Source organism: Schistocerca cancellata, chromosome 12 (genome assembly GCF_023864275.1).
Source record: "Schistocerca cancellata isolate TAMUIC-IGC-003103 chromosome 12, iqSchCanc2.1, whole genome shotgun sequence".
Lineage (NCBI taxonomy): Eukaryota > Metazoa > Arthropoda > Insecta > Orthoptera > Acrididae > Schistocerca > Schistocerca cancellata.
This window is the reverse complement of record NC_064637.1, coordinates 33032522-33055695: the sequence shown is the minus strand read 5'-3', so window position 1 is coordinate 33055695 and position 23174 is coordinate 33032522. Positions and strand designations below refer to the sequence as shown.

The following is a 23174-nucleotide window of genomic DNA, read 5'->3' as shown; positions in this document are numbered from 1 at the left end:
AACACTCTGAAGAATTTCAAAACATTAAAAAAGCCTAAACTTGAACTGCTTGATAACGCATTGTGGATGTGGTTTTTCAAGAAAGAAGGAAAGGAACTCCAATATCCGGGCCAATTCCCAAAGAAAAAGCGATAGTTTTGCGCAAAAAACTGGAAGCTGAAAGTTAGTTTACTGCCAGTGAAGGCTGGATTAATCGTTGGAAAACTCGTCATGGTGTCCGATTGGTTTCTATTTCCAGTGAAATCTCCCGATGGCGCAGCTGCTAAGGAGTTTTCTGTTAAGTTTCAAGAAATTGTAGAAGAAAATGAACTGTTACCATGCCAAGTGTATAACATCGACGAGACAGGGATGAACTTTAAAATGTTGCCAACAAAAACGCTCGCAGCTTCAAATGAAGCCGTGGTAGGAACAAAACTTATAAAAGATAGAATAACAGTCATTCCTTGAAGCGACGCAGATGGTACCCACAAGCTCCCCTTGCTCGTCATTGGCAAATCTAAGAAGCCAGGGGCATTCAAAATATAAACTTATCTTCCTTACCGGTTTATTACCGCTATCAAAAATCTGCTTGGATGGACTGCAACCTTTTTAATCCTGGTTTTTTGACGAGTTTGTCCCATCGGTCGAAAATGACTTGAAGCAAAAAAGTCTGCCTGTTCGTGCTCTACTGCTGTTGGATAACGCACCATCACATCCATCCGAGGGGACATAAAAGCTCTCTTTCTGCCTCCTAATGTGACCTCACTCATCCAACCAATGGATCAGGGCATTATTGAATGGTTAAAAAGGCGATGTCGCAGAAAGTATATCAGCTCAATCTTGGAAAAATCTGAAGGAGGTCATAACTTATTTGAGGCAATGAAATCCCTGAACATCAGAGATGCAATCTACACAATCACTGCAGCATGGGATGAACTGAAACCTGACACATTGCGGAAATCATGATGTAAGCTTTGGCCAGTTATGACTGAAAATGAGCATACTGAAGATGAGCAAAACGACGACGCACTGGAAATTGTTAAAGATCTACAAACTCTGGAGCCGAACGTTCCTGCCAATGTAGTTGAAGAGTGGATCAACAAATGTGATAAAGACTGTGTCACTTTTGAAGAGCTCAGTGACGACCAGTTTGTTGCCGCTGTTAGCCAGGAAACTGTGAATGAGGACTCGGACGGCGAAGACGAACCCCCCCACCCGGATTTCACACAACAATGCAAAAAACGCTTTTGACATCGTCCTTCAATACATCGAGCAGAATCCAACTTCAACTCCAATGGACGTTTTGTGGATAAAAAAATGGAGGGACACTGCAACTAAATCTAGAATAATATCTGCTAAACAAAAATGTGTCACTGACTTTTTTTCCAAGTAATTTGTTTTCATTTTTACTGTAAAAACAATGCATACAGTATAATCATTTCTTGGTTTATACATATAGTAGTTTATTTCTTTGTAAAAAATTTCTTTTTTATATACAGTGCATTAAACATTTTTTAGTTTACAGTATATATCGTTTATACATTATTAAGTACAGTACAGTACTGTAATTGGTTTGCCGTTTTTCCTTTTAAAACCAATACATATTATAGTGTGCGTGTAGACATTTTTTAGTTAATATATTGTTTAACACTGTGTAAAAAACATATTTTTATATTACTGCAGATGTCTTTTAGTTATTAACTCATTTAATTTTTTGTAATAAATGTCTTTTTATATTTTTTGCAACAAATATTAGATTTTTCGGATAATCCGACCTTTTTTTCGGTCCGACCAGGGTCCCAGTCCCGAAGGTGATGGATTAGAGGGGTTCTGCTGTACTTGATAAGATTCAAATCCATAACCTCACACATATAGGGCTTCTACTATAATTATTGTGCTACACAACCATATAATATAATATTTCTTTTTTAAAACTGTAGAGCATTATGAAATTTTTTTTCCATTGATTACTTGAAAATGAGGACCTACCAGAGTGAATGGTTGCATGGTGTAATATCTGGGACCTTAATATACATACTGTGTAGATATAACAACGAAAATCATCAATTATTGATGATATAATGTAAATGGATAGATAAAAAAATCTACTCACCAAGTAGTGGAAGGGGAACACACACACACACACACACACACACACACACACACACACACACACACACAAAAGGGTTTAACTTTTACAAACTTTTGGAGCCAGTGGCTCCTTCTTCTGGTGGAAGAGTTGAAGGGGAAGGAAGAGGGGCAAAGGAAAAGGACTGGTGATGTTTAGGGAAAGGGGTACAGTTCTGAAAAGTCACCCACAATCCCCAGTCGGGGGAGACTTACCGGACGGTATGACAAGGAAAGACTGATTTTTGGGACTGCACAGGATGAGATTTGAAAACCTGAGAGCTTAAAGGTGGTAGGAAGGGTAATATGCAAGACAGAGATTACTACTAAAACATCGTGCACAAATTAATAAGAGTGAAAAGCTAAGTGCATTGTATGTAACAGAAATTGGAAGGGGGATGGCAAAAAATAGACAGGCCAGAAAATGAAAGATGTAGAAAACTAAACTGGAGTTAAGAAAGGAGTAGTTACTGTGAAGAAGTGCTGATATGGAAGGAATTAACTAAATTAAGGCCAGGTGGATGGCGAGAACCAAGGACATGTTGTAGTGCTAGTTTCCACCTGAGGAGTTCTGAGAAACTGGTGTCTGGGGGAAGAATCCAGCTACACACTCCTGTCCACAGGAGACATGCTAACAAACAACAGTACTTACATTTTGACAATTGCCATCCTTTCCATGTCAAATGTTCACTCCCATACAGCCTTGGCATTTGGCGCAAACATATTTGTTCGGATGTAGACTCTTTATGGAAATGCACCGCCACTCTCACTTCAGCCTCCTCTGGACATAACTATCGCAACAGCCTAGTTCAAAAGCAGATTTCTCGGGCCATCACATCCAATCCTGGTACTGCTGAACCCTCCAAAATAAAACTTCGAAGTACACCACTTGTCACCCAGTATTATAGTGGTCTCGAATGTATTAATCAGCTGCTTCGACAAGACCACGACTTCCTAAAATCGTGGCCTGAAATGAGATCCATTCTGTCTGAGATTTTGCCCATCACGCCTAGAATAGCTTTTCGTTGCCCCTCTTCCTTTGCCTTCAACTCTTCTGCCAGAAGAAGGAGCCACTGACTCCGAAAGCTTGCAAAAGTTAAACCCGTTTGTCTGTTTGTTCCCCTGCTACCACTTGATGAGTAGATTTTTTATCTATCCATTTATGTTATACTATACAGATAGTCAAAAAGTCGATCCCACTGCTGAGGACCTCTCCTTGTGAAGTCATTATATATTTTTGCTAGATGTGTCTTGAAAAATGAGAACTGCTTGTAGGCTGTGGGAAATGCTATTGATTTTGGTTACTTGGCTATATCAAATGAAAGTTAACATTTGTCACATTTAGTATGAATACCAGTGCTCACCATTTTAAGACTATAAATATGAGAGTAAAGGAATTTTGAAATTGTTAATATCTGGCAAGTTCATCACTCAGTGTGACAAAATTTATGTGCTAATTGTTTATGCTTCCGATAACTAAAATATGCCTATTTAAGTGAATAAATCAGTGCCATTTGATAATAATGAGTGTTTTTGGTGCGGAAATGATTTTTGGGAATCTTACAACATCTTTGGTGCACTATAGAGAAGACAAAGCCTCATTCACCGAGTCAATTCCATGTACGCAGTTTCAGAATTAAAACATACTATGGCCTTTTTGTTTGAAACAAAGCTAGAACTTAACCATAAATCTGTACTTACATAGCTCAGTGAATGGTATATAACTGTTTCTGTTCATGTTACTTGGTTACTACGTGTCTGTCAGTAAACACCGTAAAGCACTTGGTAGTGAATAGGGTTAAATTATCTTCCAGAGGGGTCACCAAATTACATTTCAGAGTGGATAACATTTTGTGACGCAATACTTAATTGTAATATTCTGCATAATTCTCTATTACTCTCTGTCATACACTTCCACAGCAATAATCAGTTATGATTATCTTTTGTAAATGTGCACATCTCTGCACTCAGTTAAACAAAAGTGTAATTTATTATTTACTTTAACATAATTCTCAACTGCAGGGTCGCACAAAATGAAATTACATTTTCTCACGATAGGTCGGCGAGTTGGCAATGGAACTGTGGCGCCGAGAGATGATAATATCCACGGAGTCGCGCCTCATCCCACAGTTGCTGGCAGCGTACGCGGCCGACCGTGACGGCGATAGCCGCAATTCCGACGCACTGGCGGCAGCAGTGCGCTCTCTGGTCGCTGTAGAACAGTTTGCCCCGGCCTCGAATCGCGATTCGCTGCACCTCTATAGGACCATCTTTGAGAAAAGGTATGGGAAAGTCACATTGTGGACACTGGTTTGTCATGAATAGTTACCCTCGACTACTCTTGATCACTCGTTGGGAAAATGTAGTGGCTGCAGAACAACTTTAGAGAGGTCTGAGATGTTCCCAACCTGCTCAGACTCCCGAGTTAATTCGAATGGGCCAGTGTGTGTATCCAGCGGAGAGTATGGTGTGGCTGTAAGCTTCTTATGGTATTGCTAATAACTGTACTGACTGCTGTAGGCAGCTGAGAAGAATGTATGCAAGGGTTGAGGTGGGCGGCAGGAAAACAATCCTTTCCCCACTCACTTCTGCCCCCGGATGCTCACGGTCAGTGATACTGACAATCTGATTGCCAGTGTCATTGTTTTTCTTTGTTCTCCATTTATGGTCACCCATTTTCTTTTATATTTTATGTACAGCATCATTGTTAAAGGGAAAAATTGTAGTGGATTGTGCATTCAGATATAACACCCAAATTCTAAGCAAGAAACAGGTGAGGAACCCTACCATTGATGATGGGAAAAAAAAAGAAACTTTTACTGTGATGAAAAACAGATTTCTGTAGATTAAAACTGTTTGCCAGACTGGTACTTGAGCACAAAACTTGATACACTGAGTGAGGGCATTGCCCATCAGAAGCAAGGCTCTGAGTTGGAGTCCTGGTCCACCACAAACTTTTGACATGTTAGGAAGTCTCAAAAACAGCACAAACACCCCTGCAAAACGAAAGAGTCATTCTGGCATTTCAGTAGTTGCATGCGGAGTACTGGTATTAACAAACTAACAGGCAGACTTTCAGGATAGAAAAAAGTCAAAAACTGGAAGAAATTAGGCATGAGAAGAGAAGGAACAACATTCTCAAAGAATAAAAGAAGTTTGGGCCCAAAGGAAACGGCAGTTAAAACCAAAGAAGCAGAAACAATGTTGACTTATCATACACTCGGAAAGGATTATTCAAAGTAAATTAATAAAACTGTTATTCCAAAAGCTACTAATGGTGTTACACACAGCTGAAGAATTTTACTGACATTTTTCCAGAAATGTCAGTGCCTTGAAGAAGTGAAATGAATAATGTATTCACATGACTGAACCTCATTGAGTTAGTCACTGTTAGAATATTGATATAACTGCATTTGTGAAAATGTGTTTAGAATGGGACACACTCTTAGCTCCAGAGTACATCACACTGTTCAGCTTACTACTGCATTCCTGTGTGCATGTTCTGCTCAACTGTGGGCAATACTTATGCTTGTGGGGGCAAAAATGGCAGCTGCTGTGACTACCAGCAGATGTCCCAATGAGCATAAGGACTCAGCCATCAAGTGTACAGTTCAAGAGCACAGACCTTCATTATAGAACAGGATTTTTTTGCCAAAAAAATGGAAACTTTATGCAGTACAATTCCTTGTTTTAAATTGTGTACTTTAATATACCTGGGCCGCTGAAACATGTAACTTCAAGGTCACTCCCCAAGCGCCGAAGAGTTGGTAATGTAACTAACAAATAAGTGAATACTGCGAGGTGCCGTGTCTTCTGAACCGATAACAGCACCGAACAAAAGCCGGTTCCGGCGTCAACGCTACCATGTTGTCGGCTTCTGCGTAAACATTGTATGTTAGTGCGCGAACGCCTACTATTGTGTTGTGTTACCACCTCGACTGCAGTTTCTGTTTGTTAAACAATCTCACCAAACGTAAACATTGTATGTTAGTGCGCGAACGCCTACTATTGTGTTGTGTTACCACCTCGACTGCAGTTTCTGTTTGTTAAACAATCTCACCAAACCTATGTCGTTCACCAAGCAACAATCCATTGCGCCGTGGAGTGCCATTAAATAGTCAGGCTTTGGAATTGTTATGGAGGACGCGTGAGTTTTACGAGCAAGAAAAAGAATTTGTTTCTCTTCATGGGCATGCGTCGATTCATGCTGATAAAGTTTTAGAACGTACCTCAAAAACTAGGACTCAGTGTAAGAACAGTTATAAGGAAAGGGGTGCTACTTCAAGACTTACAAGACAGTGAAGTAAACTGTGTGGAAGAAAGCTCCTGTGGGAGAAACAGTGTGCTTTTAAGTTCTTAGGGAAAGAAAAAAATAGAGCATACGCGTCCTGTTACAGATATTGATTCCTTCCAATCCGATGCAATTTGTCAGCACATATATGGATACTATAAAAGGAAAGAATACCCCACAATAGTGAAGCTGCTAATTTCTTTAAAAGAAAGTGAACTTCTCCCAGAGGGGAAAACATCACTTAAGATGATATTAAAAAGTATGGGCTTTTATTTTAAAAAGTCAGTTGGATGAAAACTGTTACTTGAAAAAGCTCATGTTGTTGCAGCTCGTACCATTTACTTACACAAAATTGTAGGAAAGGACATACATTCAGTCATATGGTTAGATGAAACCTGAGTCAGCGCTGGAGAATCAGTTGAGAAATGCTGGACAGTTGATACTCTGAATAGCAGTGGTCATCATCCAACAGGGAGAGAATCCCGATTAATTGTGGCCTATGCAGGATCTTCAAACGGCTTCTTGACTGAAGAACTTTTAGTTTTTCGAACTAAGAAAATCGCTGACTATCATGAGGATATGGACCACCCCACGGTTTCTACAGTGGTTTAAAAATTACTTGCTCCAGTTTAGTGTTCCAACAGTGTTTGTGATGGACAATCCATCATACCATTCCATGATTTTATATCAAACTCCCACCACTAGTGACCGTAAAGAAACTATGGTGCAGTGGTTGCAGGCGAGAGACATTGCTGCAGACATGAGCACGACAAAGCTGCTATTATACTTGCTCATAAAACAAAATAAGCCTGTGATGACTAAATATGTTGTAGATGAAATTGTAAGCAAACAGGGTCAGTTGGTGAAACTTCCTGGCAGATTAAAACTGTGTGCCCGACCAAGACTCAAAGTCAGGACCTTTGCCTTTTGCGGGCAAGTGCTCTACCGTCTGAGCTACCGAAGCACGACTCACACTCGGTACTCACAGCTTTACTTCTGTCAGTATCTGGTCTCCTGTCAGTTGGCAATTAGACTGCCACCTTATCACTGCCATTTTAATCCAATTGAATTGGTTTGGAGTGAAGTCAAGGCATACGCTAGAAATAACAGACTTGTACTATAACAGAAGTGGAAAGACTGCTACATGATGGTCTTCCGCTACTGCAGGCGCTACCTCATGGAGGAAAAAAGTAGACCATGTTGCTAAACTCATAAGAGAAGCACAGACTATAGACAGCATTAGAAATGAAAACAAACAGTTAATGATTTCTCTTAATGATGATGATGATGATGATGATGATGATGACGAAGACAACGGTTTTTGCACCAATTCCAATGATAGTGAAGGAGAACTGGATGGAATTGCACCATTGACGTTGTAAATTGGCAAGTGTAAATGTATACAGAATTAATTCTTTCTCTCTGCAAGAGGGTAGGTTATGCATGTTTTGCTTTATTTCTTTCTTTGAATGTGGATAACACGTTCTTTGGTATGCTTAGGTTTACATTATTATATTACGTTTTACGTGCAGCTATTATGGTAACAATTTGGAACGACTTTTCATAGATATTGTCATTAACTTCAGGTGTTTTTATTTCCCAGTTTCATATGCTATCAAACACTTAGTCTCAGTCATTGTTCTCTCCATTGCTAGAAAAACATACTTTGTTGCGCTTTAAGTATAAACATTGATTGTAGGTTACATTTACAAAAAGTATTTCATAGTTATGGGCTTGTGCGGTGGCAGCTATTGCAACCTTGCAACTGCAGTATAGCCAGCCACACGCGAACTGTCAAGTGACATGTTTCACTGGCCCAGGTATAGTTAAGAATCGTGTGTTTTTGTAAAATTACACTGTGTGGAATGAAGTGAATAATATCCAAGCACACCACAAAGTACTGCTCCAGTGTTCGTAAAGTAAACCTACAGAAGTATTAATTGTTTAGAAAGTAAGGTTTAAAGTTTTCAAATGAGTCACAATATTATTGTGCAGATAACCTTTGTAGGTAGGGCAACCACAGCTATAAGTTGTCATCTTGGATACTAATAAACCACTTCAGCTGTATTTAGTCCTTTATTATTGGATCACTGCTGGTTTCGTGTCACTAAAAGCTATATCTTCAGATGAACAACTATAGAACAGTAAATGCAGAAGTAATAACAATCCTGAGATATACATTGGTATGGTAGATTGTTTTAATATAAAAAAAAAATTAAGACCATTAAAAACTTCATCGTGAGAATATTAAAATGTTAGTACTCACATAACTAAAACATTAGAGCTGGATTATTATTCCTTCTGAATTTATTTTTAAACAGATATTCACCTGAAGATGTGGCTTTTAGTGCCATGAAGCCAGTAGTGACCAAATACAGCTGAAAACTATTTATTAATACACAAGATAACAAGTTATTATTTCTCGTGCAAGTGGGTTAACACCTTGAGCTGGGAACCTGATTACACACTAGTAGGCTGTGAGCACCTGCACTGGCTATAACCGTACTGAGTACTTAAAGGCTGCTGTCTTGTAAGAGAAACTGTGTTGCTGTGCCACCATTTGATGACTAGCAGTACTTACTCACCAGTAAAACGTAAGGATAGCTGTGCTGACCAACTGTTAAAGATTATTGTTGGGAAGCAAGCTAGTTGTAAGGAATTGGGAATAACAATGCAGAAAAAAAGTGTCAGGTGGTATTTGAAAATATTTACATGTGGTCTATAAGTCATGAAAGTCATGAAAAATTAATGAAAATGAACAGGTGGTCATGAAAGTAATAAAAATGTAATGAAATTAAGTGGGTGGTCATGAATTTTGTTTTGTGTGGTAGTAAAGTGCAGTTCTAAAAGGGACTAGCAAGTTGGTGCTCCCTCCAAAACTGTCATGTCCTGCAATCCATTAAAAATATATCTATTGATGATCTGCTGAAACAGTTAGGTTTTGCTTCTTATGTTACTAATGTTACTGCAAATTTTGGTGATACACATATCTGTAAATTATCCTACTATGCCGATTTTCATTCACTGCTTTCATATGGCATCAAATTTTGGAGTAATTCATCATTAAGACAGAAAATAATTCATTGCACAAAAACTTGCAATCAGAATAACAGTGGAAGCCCACCCAAGATCACCTTGCAGACATTTATTTAAGGAACCTGGGATATTCACTGTACCTTCGCAATACGTAAATTCACTTCCAAAATTTGTTGTGAGTAACACATCCCAGTTCAAAAATAATAGTGAAGTGCATAGCTAAAACACTTGAAGAAAGGATGATCTTCACTATTCTGGGGTATTCGGGGCAGTAAGGGCTGAATTATGCTGCCCCAAAAATCTTTGGTCATTTGCCAAATAACATTAAACCTCTGACAGATAGCCAACCAACATCTAAAAACAAATTAAAATAATCTCCGAGCGACAGCTCCTTCTACATAATAGATGAATTTTATAGATATGAAGTATTGACTGTAAAATAAAAATTATGTTGTGTAATGAAAACTTAACGTTAAACTGACACACTCCACATCATAATGAAAAGTCTTTTTTATCTGTAGGGGCTTGTGTGTCCATCTCTGCAACCCATGTTGGCAAACCCTCTGCTTTTGTACTTTGCAATTTTCCCATATTTAAGTTGGGCATCCACCAAGAATCCAACCTGAAGAGATCCATATTTATTTATCCAGGGGAAATGTTCACCTCCCTCATTTAAAACGGTTCCATGCTTAAGTGGTGAAAGGTTGAACCTCAGTTTTCCCACCCCTGTACACTGATCATCTACTTACAGTGTAATTAACAGGTTTCTGTGTATATATTCTTTTAGAAACTTGATGCTAATGGCCTTACTTTTAACTTAATATATTGAAAACAGGAGTAGTTGATTCATAAAATTTTGCAAGATGCCTAGGAAGTGCATTTGAAATGTCAGATGGCTACAACATGGTGACTCAAAAGACTGGAAAGTGTCACTTTGACCAGTAGAAAGTAATAACTTTAAAGTAAGGTGTGTTTTGTGCAAATGTGACTTTGACGTTAATGCCAGTGGTATTTCACATGTAGAAACACATTAAAGCGGAAGGAGACAATCGGCATTGGTTCATTTACTAGTTTTGAGGCAACAAACCAAGTTGCCTTTTGCTGTAGTAAAAGGAGACCAGCAGAGCTACAAGTTTCTTCTGAACAGAATTTGAATGGCAGTAACAAATTACCATCACTTGCCCTAACTTCAGCCTCTAGAACTTCACTTGAAGAGATTTTAAAAACACACCCATTGAAACATTTCCAGTTCCTGATGAAATGGTGAAATCTGAAATTATATGGGCTATGAATAAAGTGATATATTGTTCTTCAGTAAGAACTTCTGGACACACAACAGACATATTCCAAATTATATTTCCTGACAGCATGATTGCCAAAACAATCCAGTTACACTAGGATAAGTTGTCATATATAATTACTTATGGACTTGGCCCCCATTTCCAGAACTTCCTAGCTAATAAAGCCAGAGAAGTTGGTTTCGTCTGTGCATCATATGATGAGAGTTTAAACATATTTTTTTATGTATGAGGGCATTTCGAAAAGTAAAGATACAATGGCTCGCAGTCCTTAAATAGAACATTTATTTAGAAAATGTCAGTTACATATTATTAACTGGATTATTTGTTATTTTTCGACATAATTACCCCCGTTATCCAAACATTTGTTAAGTCGGTGTACAAGCTTTCTAATGCCACAGTCATAGAAGGTTGCCACCTGTTGTCGGAACCACGTTTCAATTTCATCTTTGATCTCTTCATCGTCGTGGAATGATTTTCCACCAAGATGTGACTTCAGATAACGGAAGAAATGGAAGTCGGTGGGCGCAAGTTCCGGGCTGTATGGTAGACGGTCCAATACGTACCATTTGAATTGTTTGAGTAGTGCTTTGGTTACGAGTGCTGTGTGAGACCGAGCATTGTCATGAAGCAAGCGGACTCCATTTGTCAGCATTCCCCTGTGTTTGTTTTGAATTGCCCTTCGAAGACGTTTCAAAGTCTGGCAATATGCAGCAGCATTAATTGTCATTCCAGGAGGCATAAATTTCAACAGAAGAATGCCTTGCCTGTCCCAAAAAACAGAAGCCATGATTTTCTTCGCTGAAATCGACGTTTTGCATTTCTTGGCTTTTGGCGAATTCGAATGGCGCCATTGCATTGATTGTTGCTTGGATTCAGGTGTTTGGTGATAAAACCACGTCTCGTCACCTGTCACAATGTGATCAAGCAACTCATCACCTGCTTCAGCATAGCGTGTGAGGAAGTCGAGTGCAAAGCCCATCCTTTTCTTTTTGTATTCTTCTGTTAACAGTTTTGGAACCCAGCGTGCTCACAATTTCCTGTACCCTAACTTGCAGGCCACAACGCCATGTCCGGTGTTATATGAAGCAATTCTCTCAATGTGAGATGTCTATTCACACAAATTGCTTCCTCCGTTCTCCGAAGAAGGGCATCAGAGATCACAGATGGGCGACCTGTTCTTTGTTCGTCATAAACATTGGTCCTACCTTCAGAGAAATGATGACACCATTTCATTACATTTTGTCGATTCGTAATGTTCCCATAAACAGAAACAATTTCTTTGTGAATATCCGCTGGTCACTGACCTTTTGCATGAAGAAAACATATGGAGCGCACTTCGCATTTGGCGGGATTCTGAATCGGCGCAGCCATTTTAGACACAACCTATTCCGACCAGAAGCAACGTTCAACTACCAAACAACCGTGGCTAGAAAGCTAACGGTTCAAGGTTAACACCAGAGTTGCCAATTTGCTCGCCAATGCTCTTCTGTTCCTCTAGCATACAGTGTATCTTTACTTTCCGGAAAAAAAATATATAAAATAATTTTGGGTATTGGTTTGCTTCATTGTAAAGTACTAAACCAACTAAACTGCCAACATTTTGACTGATTACTGTGGTGCTCTTCAGGAAAGTTTACTTTTTTATGTGGGTGAATGTCTTCCTTTATATACTGCCATTTTTTGTTTTCTAGAGGCTGTCAATGTCACGTATCTGAGATGAAGAGGTTGATCTGGAGGGGTGGCTGTACGGTACGTTATTGTCTGTGCCATCCGGGTGGATGCTTGGAAGGCAACTCTGGTAGGTGATTAGTAGAAGCTATGTAGCATATTGGCTAGATGTTGCCTGTGCCACTCTGCTAAGTGATTGGTAGGCCAACTTTCGTTAGTGACTGGATGGCAGCAAATCAGCAGCTTGTATCGAGGGGGTAGTGTTTTCCTGCTGGGAGGTGTTTAGGCTGCACGGCAGTTCTCCCACAGCCGCTGGCTGTTAAACTTCGGTCAAGTGGTGCTGCCGGCTGGTGAACACGCGTGGTCCACTGGGCTGGAATCACTATTGGCCAGGCAGTAGGTAACTTGTAGCCATCCTCCCTGGTCATGTTGCTAGAGCGTTTAATTATTTCAATAGCCTCTCTTATTTTCTGTTGCTGCATCCACAATTACTGAGCAAGCACACAAGGTTCTTGGAAACTGATAGAACGGCCACATTCCTGGTGGTCTTCTGCAACAGCTGACTTGTTGTTCTGTCCCAGATGTACACGATGTTCATGCTCTGAAATGCAACTGCTAATAGGTCTCCCAGTTTCACAAACACAGACTTTGCCATATTCACAACAAAGTTCATAGACACTGGCTGTAGAGCATTCACAAGATCCTTTGTGGGTCCGAACAAATCTCAGGTCTTGTGGCCACTCTGAAATATATATCTGATTCCTGCGTGACCCAGAACCTTGTCTACATAGTTGCTGATGCCTCTCACATAAGGTTATGAGCAACAGGAAGAGTATCTTCTGTACCTTTACCTCATTTGGCTTCGCTCTTCCTCATAGCTTGTTGTATGTCTCTGTTGTACCTATTCACAGGAAACATTGTCTTGAGCTGGTTCAGTTCCCGTTTTATGTGGTTGGTGTCATTAATCCGCTGACCTTGGGTTGTCGGCATACTTGGTGCAGTGTTCTTTTGTGCAGGATGGTGGTGCGAATCCGCATGTAAATATCTGTTTGTGTGCATTTTCTTCCTGTAGACTTTATGCCCTAGTTTCCTGCTTCATGTTCTGTAGACCTCCACATCCGGAAAGGAATCTTTCCATTGTTTTTCATTTCTAGAGTGAACTGTATGTTTGTGTGTAAGCTGTTGAGGTGCTCGTGAAATCTACATAGTTCTGCTTCCCCATGTGGCCATATGACAAATGTGTTGTCTATGTACCTCAGCCAGCAGTGTGGGTGCAGTGACATGGAATTTAATGCATTTTGTTTGAAAGATTCTGTGAATATGCCAGCTGCTACAGGTTAGAGGGGGGAGCCTATAGCCATTCTGTCTGTTTCCTCATCAAATTTGCTCTGCCAACTAAACTAAAAAACACAATCGCCCTAGGTCACAAATGACTGGTTGTATTTGCTCCTGTAGGATGTTGATGGTTTCAGCTATAAGCCCTTTGGTAAACAAAGATGTTGTGTCAAAGCTGACCATAAGATCCATAGTTACTATTTGCTGTTCCTGTATAAGCTGGATTAAATGTGTAGGATCCTTAACACGAGACTCGTAGCAACCTTAACACAAGACTCCATATCGCCAATCGGGCAGCATAATTTGGGGACCAGATATTTTGCCAGATAATAGGTGAGCGAGTTGATCACATTGACTACCAGTCTTAAAGGATAGCCTTCCTTCTAGACGTCAGTTACTCCATTTATTTGTGGAGGCACTAGAATGTTCAGCACAAACCCCCAGCTGTCGCACCATTGATTCTGGAACTCTTAAGCACGACTTGTGTCTGCCTCACTATTGTCACTGTTAAACAGAGTTGTCCAAAAGGGGCAAGTGGATACGGTTATTCATTTCAGGGACAGAACAAAATTATTCTGTATCTACAAGATAGTTAATATCCATGTTTTTGAATTATGATACAGCTATTGATTTACAGTGAAGTTTTCTGGAGGGTGTGAATCATTTGAATTTGTGACATAAGAATATAATTCAAATTTCAAGGGATGTCCCAATGTGAACTTGAAGTTATTGCACGATTTGGAAGCATTTCTGATCAGTGAAGAAGATAATCTACCACAAATGTTTCTTTGTGGCACTTGTAGTGAATGGATCTTACACTTATTTCACACAGAACACTTCAGAAGAAGACGACAAGCGTAGTGTCGACACTCTCTTTAGTAGATTTATTGCTCCTTCTAAATGTTCTGCCAGTAAAACACATTCTTAGGTTCACATTTCCCATTTCCTACACCATTTTCTGTGTAACGGTTTCCATTTTTTGTCGATCATAATCGTAATCCCGAGGTATTTTGTTGAGCTGACAGTGTTTAAATTTGTGTGATTTATTGTGCCACTAAAATTTCCAGAATTTTTTAGTACTCATTTGGAGAAACTCACACTTTTGTTTGTTCAAGGTCGGTTGCCCCTTTATGCACCATACAGATGTCTAACTCGTTTTGTAATTTGTTTCGATCTCCATACAACTTTACTAGACGGTAAATTGCAGCATCATCTGCAAACAATCGTAAGAGGACCGGTCAGTTTGTTTCCTAAACCATTTACGTACATCAAGAACAGCTGGTCGGAAACTCCAGGTATAACTTCAGTTTCGCTAGGTGACTGCCCTTCAATTACTACGAGCTGTGACCTTTCTGACAGAAAATCTCACATCCAGTTGAACAGCTGAGACGATGCACTGCAGGCCCGTAACTAAAACATTGCTGTTTTTTAGGCTGTTGGAAGCAAGTGGCCAAGTTTACCGGCAGAGGGCCGCCCAGCTGCTGCAGCACGGGGACGCGGCACACTACGTGAAGGCCGTCTCCGCCTTCCTGAGGGAGGAGACGGAACGAGCGCGCCGCCTCCTGCACCAGACTTCCGTGTCGCGTTTCCGCCAGCGCTGCGAGCAGCATCTCGTTTCGGATCACCTGCAGTTTCTTCAGGTGCACATTGTGTTTCAAATTATTAATAAAAAAAATTATAACCATTCCAGAGAGAGCAATTTCTGTGTGCTTTCACTTAGCATTCTCTGTATGTCAAATACAGTTCTGCTAATAGTAATAATAAATGAAGGACCAAAATTTTCTCTTCTCCTTCTCAGTATGACCATTTAATAACTCTGTGTAGCGTAGGTCTCTTATTTATTTTTTCCTCTGTCTATTGCCCGTATAACGGCTTCTAGGGGCAACAAAAATTTGGTTGTAAACATTTTGTCTAATTATTCACAGAATTTAAAAATTTAAGATGCTGTCATAATCTACTCATCAAGAGGTATCCTCTTATATTAAAAAAATTAACACAGACGAGGCAATGTAATTGACAATGCCAAATGACTGGACTTCATTCTTCCATTGTTTGAGAATGAGAGCACTTAGTAACTTATAACAAACTTGACATATAATTTCAAACCCTTAAAAAAACTTTTTCTCTCTAAAATGCTCCACAAAATGATGAAAGGGAAAAAAGCTTATCACTTACTAAAATTCTACTGTTCACGCAGTAAAACGACAGCGTCAGACGTGTCGTTTTAATTTATTACTTCTTCACTATTAACTCCACTCTCAAAACAGTATTTACATATATCGCTGAATGTACCTGCAAAATTATATCGTTGTGCAATACGTAGTTAAGGAGATATGGTGTCATAAACATTGAAATTCATTAAAAATAGCTTTTGCTCAAAATGGAGCACAAATTATCTCGTTTACATCCATCCAGTGTTTCTTAATGATAGCATTTAGTGCCTTTCGACAAACTTCGAGCATAATTTCGAATCTTTCTTAAAATTTTTCTTGCTTACGTGCTTAAAGGCTACATTTAATACATTAACTCATTTGTATAAAGTAATCAGGTGTTTTATAGGTGAGAATATGATCCTTTAAAGCAGGGTTCTACAAACATTTTAGCGTATGGGCCACACTAGCTCTTCCATTAAGTCTCAGGGGCCAAGACTTAATATACAGTAGTTTTTTTCTCTTGAGGCCTGATACCTGGTACATCTTGAGACTACTCCGTACAGAAGCTTTTGTAATGCTTTCCACTGCAGACAGTCTTCATGAGCTGGTACTGCAGTAGTCATTTTCAGTGAACAGCTTATTATTTGGCCTTGAGCTGTGGGCTTGATTTAATTTTATATACTTTGCTACAAATAAATATCATCCATGAAGATTATTGTAATGCACTTTCACAAAACCTTGTTACTTCGGTACATCAGTTAACATCACAGCAAGTAGTCAGAACACAGTGCAAGCTGCTATAGTATCAGCACTGTGGGATATTTTCTCACCGTAACATTCCTTGCCATGCAGCCGTGACAGTGGTTAACTCTGTTCTCCCTGCAGTCACCACAGGCACGACTAAAGAAAACTTGGACTGACCAACATTCTGTAGTGTTGAAGTACGCACAAATTTTTGTTTCACAAGTAGAAGGTGATTGAGATATCTGTGGCACAGGGGACGGAGGTGGACTCCCATCCGCAATTTCTGTTGGCACTTACGGGCAAGTGCCCATGTTATTTCATTACCATAATGATAGCCAATGTGCACGTTGTGTTTTACATATCGTTATAACTACTTCTGACAATGTGAAATGTATAGTGGTGGTGTCTTATGATGTGTAGAGAAATGAAGTGCAGTACTACAGCACCATCTTGTGGGCAACATGTATGATGTGAAAAGCAAAATATAATGGGAGTAGTGTGTTTTGTGACAACAGTTCCTTAGTGAAGATACAGTGTATGTAACAATGAGTAATTTAATTAAAATTGCATTAAAGATTAATCCAGTGTAATTCTTTACTCAGGATCCAATTCTTTACACGGCTTTGGAAATAGATTGATTTGCAACTTAGCGATTTTTATAGAGGTACATATTTGAAGTCCTCTTTGCTGTAACTTTGAGTCTTCCCCTCCCCCCGCTCCACACACACACACACACAAACAGTTTTATCAGTTGCATAAGTTGGCACGTGTCTTTTGTTCCACTTTCGGCACTATGTATCTGTGAAAAACATTCTCGAAAATGATATATACAAAAATCTTTACAGATATAAACTAACTGATAAGTTTTTGAAGTCGCTGATGATGATTTCCACTAATAAACTTGATCCACAACCACAATTGTAAGTGGGATATTACAGTTACATAAATCTCATTAATCATAATTACTGTGCTTAATTTCATTATGTGAATTGAATTACGTCACTTAGATATGGTAAATTTTCAGGAAGTCTCATATAATTAATTACGGTCAAAATGTTCAGTCACATTATATAAGTCAGTTAATGTGTACCTTAATTGGTCATCAATTACAAATGACTGATTGTTGTCTATATTTTGTGTGATTTATTTGGACAGCAATTTTACACTGCTACTTCGCTTCATAAGCATGATTTGTTCCAGCATCTTACTTGTAATTAACACTCAGTAAGTGAACACTTTTTCCATAGGAATCCATATATAATAGGTCAGTGTGTTCCATTATGAAAAAAATGGGCACTGAAACAGATTTACAATGCAATACTGTAATTTTTAATTTATAGTACAGTACATTCTGTTTTATGAGAAAGATATCTAAAGATATTCGTTTATGCATGTGCTTCAAAACTTGTCAGGAAAGAGACAGCTTATTTGTAGCATGCATAGCTACTGCCTTATGGATGTGCTCAATGAATTCATGTTCATTAACGATGACACATCAGAATTGCAAGTCATAAACAGATACTGCAAGGGAAAGAATTACCACAATCTTGCAAAATCGTTGCAGCAAATTGCAACATCATTGCGGAAACCGGAGCTGAGGTATAGGAGAGAACAGTTGCGGTGCAAGGTGCACTCTGAGCAGTGAGCTGACTGAATGCAGCATTGCCGGAGCTTCTACTGTACTGAATGGTGGCTTATAGGAGAATGTGTGAGTTTGTGTTCATTTATAGTGGCCAAAGAGACTGATCGAGGCCAGTTTTGGTTTTTGAAATGGTTATTAAAGACTGAGGAAAACACTAAACAGCCTCGTTATGTGAATCATCGTTCGTTAAGCAAGTCATTTCTGTCTACCCATTGTGCAAATAATTCGCTATGGGAGATGTGTGATAAATGAGGTTCGACTGTAATAAAAAAAATTATGGTGTGTCGGGTACGACGTATTCCTGACCTGTTACCGCAGGCTGGACTGACGTGGTTTGCGGGCTGGGGTTGGCCCGTGGGCCGTAGTTTGGAGACCCCTGCTTTAAAGGATCAGGGATTTACTGCTTCGTTCTCAATTGTTTGTCCAGTGTGTCAGTTTATTGATTGTGTGTAAAATGTGTGATATCAGTACTTACAAGGGGAGGAAAAAACGTCCCAAATCACTTTAAAAAATTCAGTATAAATTACTTATCATTCCATTCTGTCAGTGTTAATCAGTAATTATGTCACTAGTTAGATAACCATTCAGATCACTTGCTAGCATAGTCATTTTACATTGAAGACACCTAGTATCAGTGATTACAGTACATACATAGCATATTAAGCAAAAAAGGAATTAATAATAATAATAATAATAATAATAATAATAATAATGTTCTGCCAGTCGTAAAAGGCGACGAAAAGAACAAACCACTAATAGGGCTAACCCCCCTTTTAGTGTGATTACTTGGTTCAGGACAGAAGCCTCGGACAAGTGCCGTCATGGTCGGGGACGACGCTTGAACCCTATGCCCGCCCACAATGGTAACGACACTGCTAGCCAACTGGAAAAGGATTTAAATCCGAATAGAGGTGTTTTGCAGGATATGCTTCCTGCAACCACCCTAGATGGAAAACAAAGACAGAGGATGAGATGGTCAGATGAAGTTAATCGACACCTCATGTTCTGTTATTACCAAGCAACAAACCTAGGAACCAACACAACTGGATACAGATCACAAGTATACACAACATTTATTACCAGATACCCGGAATTAAAATTTTTAACAGAACAACGACTAGCTGATCAGATCCGTGTAATAATCAAAAATAACAGGATACCCCAGTCAGAATTAGAAAACATCAAACAACAAGTACAACAAATACTGGAACAAAATAATGTGCAATCAGAAGAGGAAGAAAACACAGTAATGGACTCAAACATCCCAGAGCAAACAAACAAAGACCAACACGCATCAATTAAACAATCAGAGGAAAACGAAATCTTAAGACAGCCACCAGAACAAGCACAAATAGAACACGAAGAGAGACACGTGTTAGATATAGAAGAGAAATTTCAGCTGACATATATAGAATACAAAGACACAAATACAGACATTAGACCATTCTTGCATAGACCGCCAAATAACCCACAAGTCGAAACAACAATAAAAACTATCAACACAATCATACACAACAAAATAAATGAAAACACAACTATGGAAGAGTTACAACTACTGGTTTATATAGGAGCACTCACTACACTAAATATACACACTAGGCAGAGATCAGAACAAACCAACACACAGAAGAAACCCACAAAACCAGCATGGCAACACAGGTTACAGATCAGAATAGAAAAACTGAGAAGAGACATCGGACAGTTAACACAATTTATAAGAAATGAAATATCTGACAAAAAACGAAAAAGGTTAGGTAAAATCTCACAACAAGAAGCAATAGAGCAATTAGATGAAAAAAAGCAGAAATTGCAAGCATTGGCCAAACGACTTAGAAGATACAAAAAAAGTGAAAATAGAAGGAAACAAAACCAAACATTCAACACAAACCAAAAGAGATTTTACCAAACAATGGATAACACACACATTAAAATAGACAATCCACCAAACATAACAGACATGGAACACTTCTGGAGCAGCATATGGTCAAACCCGGTACAACATAACAGGCATGCACGGTGGATACAAGCAGAAACAGACACATACAAGATGATACCACAAATGCCTGAAGTGATAATTTTGCAACATGAAGTCACCCGAGCAATTAATTCTACACACAATTGGAAAGCCCCTGGAAATGATAAAATAGCAAATTACTGGCTAAAGAAGTTCACCTCAACACATTCACATCTAACTAAATTATTTAACAGTTACATTGCAGACCCATACACATTCCCTGATACACTTACACATGGAATAACTTATCTTCAACCTAAAGATCAAGCAGACACAGCAAACCCAGCTAAATATCGCCCCATAACATGCCTACCAACAATATACAAAATATTAACTTCAGTCATCACACAGAAATTAATGACACATACAACACAGAACAAAATTATAAATGAAGAACAAAAAGGATGCTGCAAAGGAGCACGAGGATGTAAAGAGCAACTGATAATAGATACAGAGGTGACATATCAAGCTAAAACTAAACAAAGGTCCCTACACTACGCATACATTGATTACCAAAAAGCCTTTGATAGTGTACCCCACTCATGGTTACTACAGATTTTGGAAATATACAAAGTAGATCCTAAATTGATACAGTTTCTAAACACAGTAATGAAAAACTGGAAAACCACACTTAATATCCAAACAAATTCAGATAACATCACATCACAGCCAATACAGATTAAGCGTGGAATATACCAAGGAGACTCATTAAGTCCTTTCTGGTTCTGTCTTGCTCTGAACCCACTATCCAACATACTAAATAATACAAATTATGGATACAATATTACTGGAACATACCCACACAAAATCACACATTTGCTATACATGGATGATCTAAAACTACTGGCAGCAACAAATCAACAACTCAACCAATTACTAAAGATAACAGAAGTATTCAGCAATGATATAAATATGGCTTTTGGAACAGACAAATGTAAGAAAAATAGCATAGTCAAGGGCAAACACACTAAACAAGAAGATTACATATTGGATAACCACAGCAACTGCATAGAAGCGATGGAGAAAACAGATGCCTATAAATACCTAGGATACAGACAAAAAATAGGAATAGGTAATACAAATATTAAAGAAGAACTAAAAGAAAAATATAGACAAAGACTAACAAAAATACTGAAAACAGAATTGACAGCAAGAAACAAGACAAAAGCTATAAATACTTATGCTATACCAGTATTGACCTACTCATTTGGAGTAGTGAAATGGAGTGACACAGACCTAGAAGCACTCAATACACTTACACGATCACAATGCCACAAATATAGAATACATCACATACATTCAGCAACAGAAAGATTCACATTAAGCAGGAAGGAAGGTGGAAGGGGATTTATAGATATAAAAAACCTACATTATGGACAGGTAGACAATTTAAGAAAATTCTTTCTAGAACGAGCAGAAACTAGCAAAATATACAAAGCAATCACTCATATAAATACATCAGCTACACCATTGCAATTTCATAACCACTTCTACAACCCTTTAGATCACATAACATCAACAGATACAAAGAAAGTAAATTGGAAAAAGAAAACACTACACGGCAAACACCCGTATCATCTAACACAGCCACACATAGATCAAGACGCATCCAACACATGGCTAAGAAACGGCAATATATACAGTGAGACGGAAGGATTCATGATCGCAATACAGGATCAAACAATAAACACCAGATATTACAGCAAGCATATTATTAAAGATCCCAATACCACAACAGATAAATGCAGACTTTGCAAACAACAAATAGAAACAGTAGATCACATCACAAGCGGATGTACAATACTAGCAAATACAGAATACCCCAGAAGACATGACAATGTAGCAAAAATAATACATCAACAACTTGCCATAAAACATAAACTAATAAAACAACACGTTCCCACATACAAGTACACACCACAAAATGTACTGGAGAATGATGAATACAAATTATACTGGAACAGAACGATTATAACAGATAAAACAACACCACATAACAAACCTGACATCATACTCACCAATAAAAAGAAGAAATTAACACAACTAATTGAAATATCCATACCCAACACAACAAATATACAGAAGAAAACAGGAGAAAAAATTGAAAAATACATCCAACTGGCTGAGGAAGTCAAGGACATGTGGCATCAGGATAAAGTCGACATTATCCCAATTATACTATCAACTACAGGAGTCATACCTCACAATATTCACCAGTACATCAATGCAATACAGCTACATCCAAACATATATATACAACTACAAAAATCTGTAATTATTGATACATGTTCATTTACCCGAAAGTTCCTAAATGCAATATAACATATACCATACAGTTACAAGGAAGTCACGCTTGACCGAGGTCCGCGTCACGTTCCATTTTTAACCAGACTTAAGTCTGAGAAAAAAAAGTCAATAATAATAATAATAATAAATCATATAGGTGCATGTATGTGGTTTTAATGGCACATAACTGATTCTGAAGTAGTTTCAGAATGACCAAGAAGATGATAACTTGAGTTTAGCTGTAACTTCCAATATGGCAAATGTTGTATTGTGTCAGCACATCTGTGAACATAAAAGTAAGTGTGCTATGGAAATAAAAGTGAGAAAAAGAGTCCCAAATTACATAACAAAGAGCTGCTGTAGCAATCAAAATGCAATCAAGAGCAACCATATACTGATGAAGACCTGAACGTGTAACACATGTTGAAGATTGGTGAAAGCTAGCAACACATTGTTGCATAAAATAAAGCTGTACAGAAAAGTTTCTGGATGCTGTATTTTTTCAGGCAGTTCATTCCACAGCCACAGAGCTAAACTACCATTAATATGGATGGATAAATTGATAGGAATCTCTCTGTGTGCTGAGCTGCAGATGCAA

At 38.6% G+C, this 23174-nt stretch overlaps 1 protein-coding gene across 2 annotated transcripts in view; it reads left to right on the top strand.

Moving 5' to 3' along the window:
• Positions 1-23174, top strand: part of LOC126109575 (cullin-2-like) — a 124593-nt gene that overhangs the window by 36521 nt on the left and 64898 nt on the right. For both annotated transcript variants that reach the window (XM_049914606.1, XM_049914607.1), the window contains exons 4-5: positions 4165-4388; positions 15170-15377. In XM_049914606.1, the coding sequence (XP_049770563.1) occupies positions 4165-4388; positions 15170-15377 (432 nt within the window). The remainder of the gene's footprint in view (positions 1-4164; positions 4389-15169; positions 15378-23174) is intronic.